Source organism: Polypterus senegalus, chromosome 8 (genome assembly GCF_016835505.1).
Source record: "Polypterus senegalus isolate Bchr_013 chromosome 8, ASM1683550v1, whole genome shotgun sequence".
Classification (NCBI taxonomy): Eukaryota; Metazoa; Chordata; class Cladistia; order Polypteriformes; family Polypteridae; genus Polypterus; species Polypterus senegalus.
Genome location: NC_053161.1, coordinates 188711730 through 188722956, shown reverse-complemented (window position 1 = coordinate 188722956; position 11227 = coordinate 188711730). Strand labels below are relative to the sequence as shown.

General features: G+C 38.7%; 1 protein-coding gene across 1 annotated transcript; it reads left to right on the top strand.

Annotated features, from left to right (window-relative positions):
* Nucleotides 1–667: 667 nt before the first annotated feature.
* Nucleotides 668–10876, top strand: LOC120534529 (gastrula zinc finger protein XlCGF49.1-like). Its single transcript, XM_039762132.1, has 2 exons — nt 668–724; nt 7343–10876. The coding sequence occupies exon 2, from the start codon at nt 7868–7870 to the stop codon at nt 8429–8431; it is 564 nt and encodes a 187-aa protein (XP_039618066.1). The 5' UTR covers nt 668–724; nt 7343–7867; the 3' UTR covers nt 8432–10876.
* The last annotated feature ends 351 nt before the right edge of the window (nt 10877–11227 follow it).

Here is an 11227-nt window from a genome sequence, read left to right as displayed (position 1 = left end):
AACATATTAAATAACAGATTACAAAAACAGAATTTTTATGTTGAGCATTCTTTTAAGAAAAGCTTCAAGTAAATTGGAAAAGCTTTACCGCACTGTGTTGAAAGATTTGAGCCAATCTGTAGTTGGAAATTGATAACCATTGTAGATTATAAAATAATAAGGAATATGATGCACGTAACACTCTGCTGATTTATTTGGGTCAAAGGGTTTATCTTTCTGAAGAAAATACAATTGAGCAATTTAAAACCCTGTACTCATATCGTTACGCTTACTCTGGTATCTCTGAAATGTCTGACTTGTCTTAACTGAGGAGAAACAATGTGTGACACTAACATGTCTGGGTGTTTGTAAATTCATCTATACCGGAACTAAATCATTTTCTTTCCACACAGAGGAAGAGGAAGCTGCCATTTCTCATAACCCTTTATTGTGTGTGGATGTGACAGAGAAGATGTGCCAAGCAAACATGCAGACAAGCCTGTCATCATCAATGTACAAGAACAGCACATTATAGTCAAGAATAAAGACCTTCATTCAGAGTCCAGCCTTCAGTCTAGGGGTCCAGATGGAGGTTTGACAGGATTAGTCTCCCCTCACAGAAGAATCTGTGCTGTTCTGGAGCATTCTGTCAGTGTGAAGTCTGATTTAGAAACAACGATGAGTGACAGAAAATCAAGGAGAACACCGGAAAGTCAGTCATCCTTTATAAATCAGTCTGAAGAAGGTTAGTACGAAAGGGAGCAAACAGGGGAAAACTATACATGATAATTGAAATTTCAGTGAATGTAAAATGTGAATGCTAAAACTGTGTAAGACATATACAGTAATCCCTCCTCGATCACGGGGGTTGCGTTCCAGACCCCCCCGCGATAGGTGAAAATCCGCGAAGTAGAAACCATATGTTTGTATGGTTATTTTTATATATTTTAAGCCCTTATAAACTCTCCCACACTGTTAACATTATTAGAGCCCTCTAGACATGAAATAACACCCTTTAGTCAAACGTTTAAACTGTGCTCCATGACAAGACAGAGATGACAGTTCTTTCTCTCAATTAAAAGAAAGCAAATATATCTTATCTTCAAAGGAGCGCCGTCAGGAGCAAAAAATGTCAGAGAGCGCCGCAAAGAAAAGCAAACAATCAAAAAATCAATACATGCTTTTAAGTATACAGAAGCACCGCGATAAAGCAGCATTTTGTAGAAGAGCGTCCGTGTCCTCTGTGCAAACAGCCCCTCTGCTCACACCCCCTCCGTCAGGCAGAGAGAGCGAGAAAGACAGAGAGAAGCAAACAAGCACAGCGCGGGAAGCATATCTTATAGCATTGAGGAGTTTTAGTTAATATGTAATACATGCTCTGATTGGGTAGCTTTTAAGCCAACCGCCAATAGCATCCCTTGTATGAAATCAACTGGGCAATCAAACTGAGGAAGCATGTAACCTAAATTAAAAGACCCATTGTCCGCAGAAAGCGGCAAACCAGCGAAAAATCCATGATATATATTTAGATATGCTTACATTTAAAATCCACGATAGAGTGAAACCGCGAAAGTCAAAGCACGATATAGCGAGGGATTACTGTATACTTTGTTAATCCCTGGGTGAAAATTGTCTTTTCACATGACCTTTGGGGGTCACAGCACAGGGTTAGCCATTTTGCAGCACCCCTGGAGCAATTTTCGGGTTAATGGCCTTACTTAAGGGCCCATTGTTATCACATGCAGTAAACCCTTGAAGACCACAACATTCAAATATGAACAAGTTAATTATTTATAGAGGAAATAAACCCTTTTGATGTCTTTGTTACTTCAGTTTGCTTTTTCTGTAGCTGAAGACCCTTCTACTTTGATTTCACCATCACGTCTCTTGTTCTTCTGATTTAGCACTCCTGGGCTTTCCAGTTTGCTCCCTTTGTTATTTACAGAGCAGTTCAATCCCAAGGTGCTCAGGGACCTCCTGTGCACAGCGCCCTCTTTAGGTGACTCTGTAGATTGGAGGTGACTCTGATTGGGTCCTTCCTTCACATTCTATCTCCTTTTCTTAAGCCATTTCCTGGTTGAGCTGGTGATGTACTTTGATTTGCTAACATGTTTTAAGGTGAAGTTCCTATTTGAATTGAATTCAAATGAACTATTTTCTAGTAGTTCATTTAAATTATATTTATAAGTTAAGATGATGTAATTGGAAAAATACTTGAAAACTTGAATTTCCTGTAATTTATTTAAAGACAAATTAACATCTATATCATTTCCATCTGTTGAAAACATAACTACCCTCTTGGCTCTAATAGTTGGTATTGCCTCCTCCAGTTGTTGCTTTTCTAGAACTATCTAACAGTCTCTGACTTTGACTGGCAGTAAGTGTTTCTTACTCCTCCATGTAGAAGTCTTTCAGTTGTGTGATATTTGAGGAGGGTCTTGCATGCACAGCCCATTTTAAATTCCCCCACAGCATCTCGGTGGGATTCAGACCCAGGCTTTAGCTTGACTGTTCCTGTATCCTCCATTTCTTTCTTTTCAGCAATTCTTTGATTAACTTGCTTGTATGTTTAGGGGTATTTCATGTTTCAATGTCCACTTTCAGATGAGCTTTAATCTTCTGATAGATGGTCTCACATTATCATTATTGTACCCTCTGGTACAATGAAGAATTTCTAGTGCATACTATAATGGTGGGATGCCCAGGTCCTGACACAATAAAAAAACCCAAAAACTTTACCATTTCCACTAGACTCCTCTACAGTGGTTTTTGACTGTCCAGTGCACATTGGTCCAGAAGTCCTGGGGCCTCATGTATAACGCCGTGCGTAGAACTCGCACTATAACATGGCGTAAGCACAAAAGCCGAAATGTGCTTACGCACAGAAAAATCCAGATGCAGGAATCTGTGCGTCTCTAACTTCCACGCTTCTTCCGCTACATAAATCCCGATCAGCGTGAAAACTAACGCTCGTGCACGCGCATTTTGTAACGCCCCAAATCATCCCAGAATTACGCCTATTTGAATATGCAAATCAATATAAATCGCCCTTAAGCGCAGCCTTCTGTGAAAAGACAATGGGAAAAGCACGGGGGAAAATATAAGAATTTCAGCAAATACCAAGTGGAGGCAAAGGAAAAACATACTATTTGTTCAAATAAACCGTAGTATAATCAACAAAATGAAGTTGATCGAGTGGCATAGCGTGTTGGAGAAACTTGAAAGCTCACATTCACAAAATCGCACAGTGCCGGAAATAAAAAAGAAGTCACATATCAAAGTCGCCGTGAAAAGCCGAGTTGTAAGCCCACTGTCTGAGTGTCATATGAAAGCTTATTACATTTTTTACTACATTTTTTTGTATGAATATGTGCTATATAAATAAATGTTGATTGATTAGGGTACAGAGAAAAAAGGCACACAGTGAGGAAAAAGCATGAAATGTCAACTTCAATCTCGACATTTCCACTTTAATCACGTAGTTTATTTTGTCATTAAAGTAGAACATCATAAACTTCATCTTAAAATTGTTTAATTAACCAGTTTCTCAAATCACATCGTAATTAAAGTAGCACGTTAAATGCTTTGTTTTGTATTTGATCTTCTATGTGCTCTATGTGTGTGAATCACTACTTGCTTTTTAAGCTGGCTCTCTTCCTCCAACTGGACACAGAATCCATTACATTCGTAATATTACAGCTCTCTGAATAACTAAAATACTGAGATGTATACGTGATATCATTTTCATGATGATAGGAGTTAAAGCACGTTATTAAACATGTGTTTCACTTCGATGAAATAATTTATTGCAGCAGTACAATCAGGGGCTGCTCTAGGCTTGTGGTGGCACTGGGCAGAGGAAGAATTGGTGGCTCCTTCGCCCGCCCGTCAGTAAGGTAGCTTATGCACAGTGGATGGCTGCATAGCCTCCTCGTGCTCATGACACAAGCATTTAACTTTTGCTGAAATTTGTCGCTGTGTTTTTAGCTGTGTTGTTATTTTCTTTCTGTTTTATATTCAATATATATTGGCGTAGCCGTCACTGCAGTCAGTGCTTTTCTTTCCCAAGTAACCGATCGCCATACAATCAGCTCTGTAATAGACGTTAAGCCATCTGTAAGCTTAGCGCCGATTCTTCAAAACGTTTAAAGAACATTGAAATATCTTCGTAGTACATGTTTAATTATTCTATCCTTAACGACACTCCCAGTGAAGAGTATAGATTATTTAAATGAAGTTAAAGTTTTATCTGTATAATTTAATTAACATATTTTGCTGAATTTCACCTTATAAATTATATTGTTTCTGTTTCTGAACCGCGAAGTCCGTACAAGAAAGACTTTAAAACATTTTGCAGTGGCTGAGACAGCGTGTCCTTGAAGCTGTATACCGATAATTCCCTTTCCAAACAGCTGCTGCTGTGATTCACACTCAGATACAGTGATATAAATACTCTGAGTGGTGCAGTGAGAGGAATATTGAAAAAGATGATCCGCTGTGGCAACTCCTAACAAGAGGAGCTGAAAGAAGAAGAAGAAGAAGAAGTGAGAGTAACAACGCTAAAGCAGTTATGGTATTTGGAATACTATGGCTGTTCCCTTTACCATTATATTGTTACAAGTTAATTACAATCAGATGCATTACACTAATAAACAATATGCGGTTAGTTTCGGTGTATTTATAAAGCCACGTCAGGAAAATAAGGTGTAACCACACAGGAACAGTAGCACTGCTTTGACGCTGGGTGCCGCCAGTCTGCAAGGTATGAGGTACCGTGGAAAAGTGCGTGGATTTACGCCAAGTGTAGGTTTTATACATCACGATTTGAACGTGGAAAAGTTCTTACGCAACGTTTCTGTGCGTACGCACCGTTTATACATGAGGCCCCTGGTCTTTACCAAAGCATTCTTTTGTCATCCCCTGATTTTCTTTTATTTCCTCCTGGCACAACTCCTGTGTAGTTCCCATGTGTGAAACTTTCTATTGGTGGGCTCATGAACTTTTGTATCAACAGGAGAAAGAGCTACCAGGGGTTTCTGTGATGAAATTCTGAGTTTCTTACAGACATCTTTCAATTTCTTGCTTTCTCCTCTCAAGCTGAACTTGCAAGGGCAGCCTGGCCTGGACAAGTTGACAGTTGTTTAAAATCTTCTCCACTTGCAGATGTTGATGTTGATCTTCCAGACAACGGGATGTTTGATTTGCAATTATTTGGAGATTTTTTTTTAATTCCGTCCCTGACTCATAAACATCTACAACCTTCTTCTTGAATGCCTCACTGAGCTCTTTTGATATCAACACAGTGATAATTCACACTTCAAAAACAAACTAAATGTCAAATGTTTAAATCCGACAGGGTCAGACAAGAAATCTCTCCTAATGTTCTAATCATCTGTACAAGATTTTAATTTTGGGATTGATTAATGTAGGGCTGCACTTAATTTTTCAACCTGAAAAATTTGTGAAATTTGCATTTATAGTTTTTTTTTTTTCCCCATTTACAGTGCCATGAAACAGGATTTGCACCTTCCTGATTTCCACTGTTTTTGCTTATTCATAACATTTCATTTTATCTGCAAGCACATTTAGTTTAATGCAAAAGAAAACCTAAACAAACACAATACACCGTTTTTAAATGACCACCTGATTTTTGAAGGAAACGCGTTCACCAAGACCTACATCAGTCATGTGAAGAAGTAACTGACCAAACTAAACTTGAAACTTGTTTATGTCACATTTAACACCAACACCTACAATCAAACACTTCCAGTAACTGGAGGCCCCTCTTTGGCATTGCTGTGGAGACATTTTGGCCCAGACTTCTCGACAGAATTGTTTGAATTCAGCCACATTATAGGGTTTTCATATATGAACTGCTCATTTACAGACCCACCACAGCATCTCAAATGGGTTCAAGTCAGGACTTTGACCAGGCCACTCCAATTTCTTTTTCCTTATCCATGCAGAGGTTGTTTTGCTCTTTTGGTTATGATTGTTGTCCTGCTGCTTAACACAATTGCATTTGAGCTTCAGATTGCGGACCGATGACCAGACATTCTCCTTCAGTACTTTTCAGTACTACAATTACAAAAAGTCACTCAGACACTTAAGTGGCAAAATATCACCACAGCATCGCACTTACCACCATCATGTTTGATTATGACCGTGAAGTTCTTATTGTGGAAAACTGTGTTAGCTTTATGGCACATGTAAGTGGAGCTTAACCAAGATAGCACAGGGCACAAGGAAGGAACAAGTCACTGGACTGGGCACCAGTCCAATGTTGTGGAACACACACACAGGCTAGTTTAGCACTGCCAGTCCACCTAACCTGCATGTCTTTGAATTGTGTGAGGAAAACCCATGTAGACTCTGCAAAGTGAATCCTGATCTCCTTACTGTGTGGCAGCAGCAAAACCACTGTGCCACAATGTCACCCCTTATTAAGGCATACCCAGTAAAATTGTCATCCATATATTTGCATTCCATCTACCCTTTAAAGAGTTCCTGGAGATTTTGTGTGTGAAAAGTACAATGCGTGTAATGCAGTAGCAAGAGAAAAGGAAAAACAGGTTTAGGAGAGAAGCGATTCACACCGGCCGGATTGTGTTTGCCAAATCATAACAGAATTTACAAAGGATCAAAGAAAGGGGGCTACATTAAAACTCACCATTTTTAGTAGACATTTGTAAAGGTACCTGTGCTGTCAAGCCACACGTCATTTGGCTCTCCGAATGTGGCAAGCTTGTGATACATTTGGAAATGTGAAATTGTGCTGAATGTTTGACATGAAATCATATAATTCACTATTTATTGTAATTCCTAGTTGTTTAAACTGATATCTTTAAACCAATGAGATCAGCAATTGCAGGCATTAGATATGAAATCCCCTAAACTAGAAATCTTGTAACATGTCCCTGACCTCATGGTCATAGCCTGCAGTTCCTAGTCATGTAATTGAACATCATCAAGGTCATATGATCAGTAATTACAGTGACATCTTTTATTTAGTGTTTAGCCTTGTACCTCTTGATGCCAACATTGCTTTGACTTCAACCCCTTAATGTCAACTTTTCTCGATGTTTAATTTTCTACCCTTTAAAGTTGACTTTTTTTCAACACCCATCCTGAAAAATGTTACTTCTTTCCAATTTTGTTTACTTTGCCACTTCGAAAACCAAGCATATCAAAGTATAAAGGGGAGGTAAGGTAACGTGTTATGAGATAACATGAAAGTATTGCTGTTAGAGTATTGTTGTTAGTTGGTTGTGTTATAATTTGGACAAGCTGATCCACAGTAAATGGCCATTCTTGTCACTTCTCTCTGTCACTTACACTTGTCCTTTTCTGTGCCTTTCTGCAGATACAAAGGAGAGTCGCAGATTTTCTCTATCTTCACCTGTTCGGACTTTACTTAATAACAGACAACAACAGACACTGCATTGTGAAAGTATGAAGAAATCGACATCTGAGCCTCAAGATTTTTCACTAGCCTGTTTGCAGTTTATTTCTCAGCCTGTTGTAAAGCTAACAAAAATAGACACAATTTATACGCAAAGAGCAAAATTCAAATTCTGGAGCCTTGTATGTATGTCAAGAGCAAAGAAAAAGTCTTCAAAGGAAATCCAATTACGTAGGAATTTAGTTGAATCTTGTAGGGAGGCAACCATATTGCTGTTCTGAATGCAGAAAACAGTTTTCTAAAAAGAAACACCTTCAGACGCACTAAAGAATTCTTGCTGCGAAGAAGCCATTTTGCTGCTCAGATTGTGGCAAACACTTCATTTACAGGAGCAGCCTCGACATCCTCATGAGAACTCACACTGAAGAGAAGCCATATTGATTGTCTGAATGTGGTAAGCGATTTCTGAAAAGCAGCCATTTTCAGATGCACACCAGAATTCACTCTGGTGAAAAGCCATATTGCTGCCCTGAATGTGGAGACAGATTTCGCATCCAGAGCAGTCTTAACAGCCATGTGAATTCTCACAATGGAAGAAAGCTGTATTGCTGTTCTGACTGTGGAATGCAATTTACACAAAGCAGCCATTTGGAAAACCACAAGAGAGTTCACTCAGGAGAGAAACCCTATTGCTGTTCTGAATGTGGAAAACAATTTGCTCTAAAGGGTACTCTCCAGACCCACAAACGAATTCATACCGGAGAGAAGCCATTTTGCTGCTCTGAATGTGGCAAACAAATCTCCGACAAGAGCGTTCTTAACTTTCATATGAGAAATCACACAGGAAAAAAGCCAAATTGCTGTTCTGAATGTGAAAAGCGATGTTCACAAGTGAGCAATCTTCAGACCCACATAAAGATTCATACAGCAGAGAAGCTGTTTAGCTGTTATGAATGTGGCAAACAGTTCTCTTACAGGGGCAGTCTTACCACCCATATGAGAATTCACACGAGAGAGAAGCCATATTGCTGTTCTGAATGTGGGAAATGATTTTCGCAAGTGAGCAATCTACATAGACACAAGAAACTTCACACCGGAGAGAAGCCCTATTGCTGTTCAGAATGCAGCAGACAGTTCTCATGACTGAGCCATCTTCAGAAGCACACAAGAATTCACAACACAAAGAAGCCACATTCTGACTGTACTGAATGAAAACAAGCCATTCTGAGAAACACAAAAGAGTCTGTATTAGAGAGAGAAACAAAAATATCAAAAGAAAATAAAAACTAAGCAGCAAGTTATGTTCACATTTTGAAAAATAACAAATACTGTGAGCTGCAAATGAAATCACCTGAGGTCAATTCAGTTTTATAGTTAGTTTCCGGGATAACCCTGGCTGGCTATTTTACTCCAAATCCCTCTTCTTCATCAGCTGCTCTCATGCAAGTCAGCACCAGTAAGTTTCATTTTCTTCATATCACTTCTTACCTCATCAATCCATGTATCTGACCTACTTCTAGACTACTTACAATCCATCAATAGATCAAGAGTTTTACTTCATCCGGTCATCATTATCCTTTGACATCACGTGATCATACCACCTAAAGTAGCGCCTTCACTAGTTGATGATTATATTTTCAACATTTGCTTTGCTGTGTAGATTTACATTTTTCATGCTGTCTTTCAGGGACCCATCACATGTCCATCTTATCATATACCTCTTAGTTACCTCAAACTTCGTCAGGTTTTCAAATTTTAATGCCCGTGTCTCATTACCATACTCTTTTGTTTTAATGAAGTCTCCCTTGGACTTTAGTAATGGTAGTATTTCTCAAAACTTTGCCAACTGCAAATCAATCTGTTCAGCCTGCTAAATTGGCCCCAACTATAGACGGTATGATATCACCAAGTTAACAAAACTTAACTACCCACTCTAATTTTGTATCACCTTCAGTCACTAAGTCTGATTTCTTGCTGACTGTCTGTGTGATTTCAGGCCACATCTTCTGCACAGGAAGGAGATCCTGATCTTTGTCGTACTATTGCACCCATTTCTCACATTCCATGCACTTGGTAGAAGTCAACTCCACACCTCTACCACATGCACTGAATAGCCACCTTCCAGATTATTCTGTAGTTCCCTGTTTTGCACATACTTTCATCTCCTAGGTTAATGGATAATCTCCTTTAGCCCAATCTGTTTTTTTCATTTAAGAAATTTTTTTGTTAATTCATCCTCACTGCCATCAATTATAACCAAATCGTCTGCATGAAGAAGTTCCATTGGTGGTCCTTCTCTTATTTCTCTATATGCAGCTTCAAATACTTTGGTCTGATCCTTGACATACATCCACTTTCATGCTAAAGCCCTTGCTGTCCCATACACTTTTATAAGCTATTCCTCCACTCCCAATCTCTCTTTTGACTTTTCTTGGGAAAGGGTCAAAAAGTTTTTTAAATCTACAAAAGTGAAAGATGCCAGTTTGCACTTCTTTACATACTTTTCCTAAACTTGTTTCACAATAAAAATTGCATGGATGATCCTCACATGAAAGCAAACTGCTTTTCATTTTTATCATTTCTCTAATTCTTTGCTTGGCAGCCCATTTGACAAACTTCATTCCATGTTCTAAGAGCTTGATCGCTCTATATGAAGCTCAGCTCATAAGATCCCTCTTTTTCTTGTACAGTAGTAGTACTATACTCGCCCAGTCCTCTGGCACCTTACCTTCTTTTATGATAACATTACAGAGATCAGTCAGCCATGCCCCACCTACTCCATGAGTATCTCTCATTACTTCAGCAACCACACCTGTTGGACCACTAGACAGGTCTGCTTACACTAAAACTCCTAGTGATGCCAAGATCAACAGGGCTAATCAAACAAAATCTTTATAACCATGTAGATGATTTACCAATTACTAGCACTTCTTGTGAACTACAAAACGAGTCATTACCCTCATGGTAATACAACATGTCTTGACTAGCAAGTGAGGATCACTTCTGGCTTGAAAGTACACAAGGAGAACTTTATGGAAAAATAAACTCCTGAGAGATGCTATATTGCAGTTGTAAATGTGGAAAAAAATGCTTGTCAGAAGGCATCTTCAAAGATACTGTTCACTTCACAGAGTAGAGGAAACGTATTACTGTTCTGAATGTGACACAAGACTTTCATAAATGGCTTCACTTCAGATCAACACAAGAGACAGAAGTTGTATTGTTGTTCTGAAACTGGCAAACGCTTTACTAGATTGATCTGTTTTTGGTAGCAATAGGATTTTCACTGATGATGATGATGAAACCTAGAAGGAGGTTGAAATGGAATTATTGGTATCACAATAGAATTTTTACTGGTCAGGATGATGAAACTCAGGAGGAGGCTGGGATTGATGGAGACAAAGAAGTATGATTTAGTAACAATCAGATTCAACCTCAGCAATCCTTTAAACCTTCCTTACCAGATCTCTATCTGAATGTATTCACAGTGCTAAAGAGAACCAAAAAAATAAAATTTGACAATAAAATGGTGCTTCTGCAGTTGGGTGAAATGCAATGTGTTGTCTGAGGCTCTTCTTTGGAAAGGCTTTTTCATTACCTGGTAATAGTTTTGTCTAAGAATGGGAAAGCAACAGCACCTTCTAAAATACCTGTGGAAGTCAGAAAGAGTTTAGGGAAAGGTGGGTTTGTGGGATCTAATACAGAAGATATGGACAAAATGCCAGGGAAGTGGAGGAACTGTGTGATTGTAATGATTGTTATATGAAGAAATGAAATATTCAGGATTGTGAAAACTATAAAGGGATAAAGCTGATTTAACACATAATGAAATTTTAGGAAAGGGTT

What these genes read in the sequence shown, in the direction of transcription:
- LOC120534529 (XM_039762132.1), top strand. Translation starts at nt 7,868, where the DNA reads ATGCACACCAGAATTCACTCTGGTGAAAAGCCATATTGCTGCCCTGAA.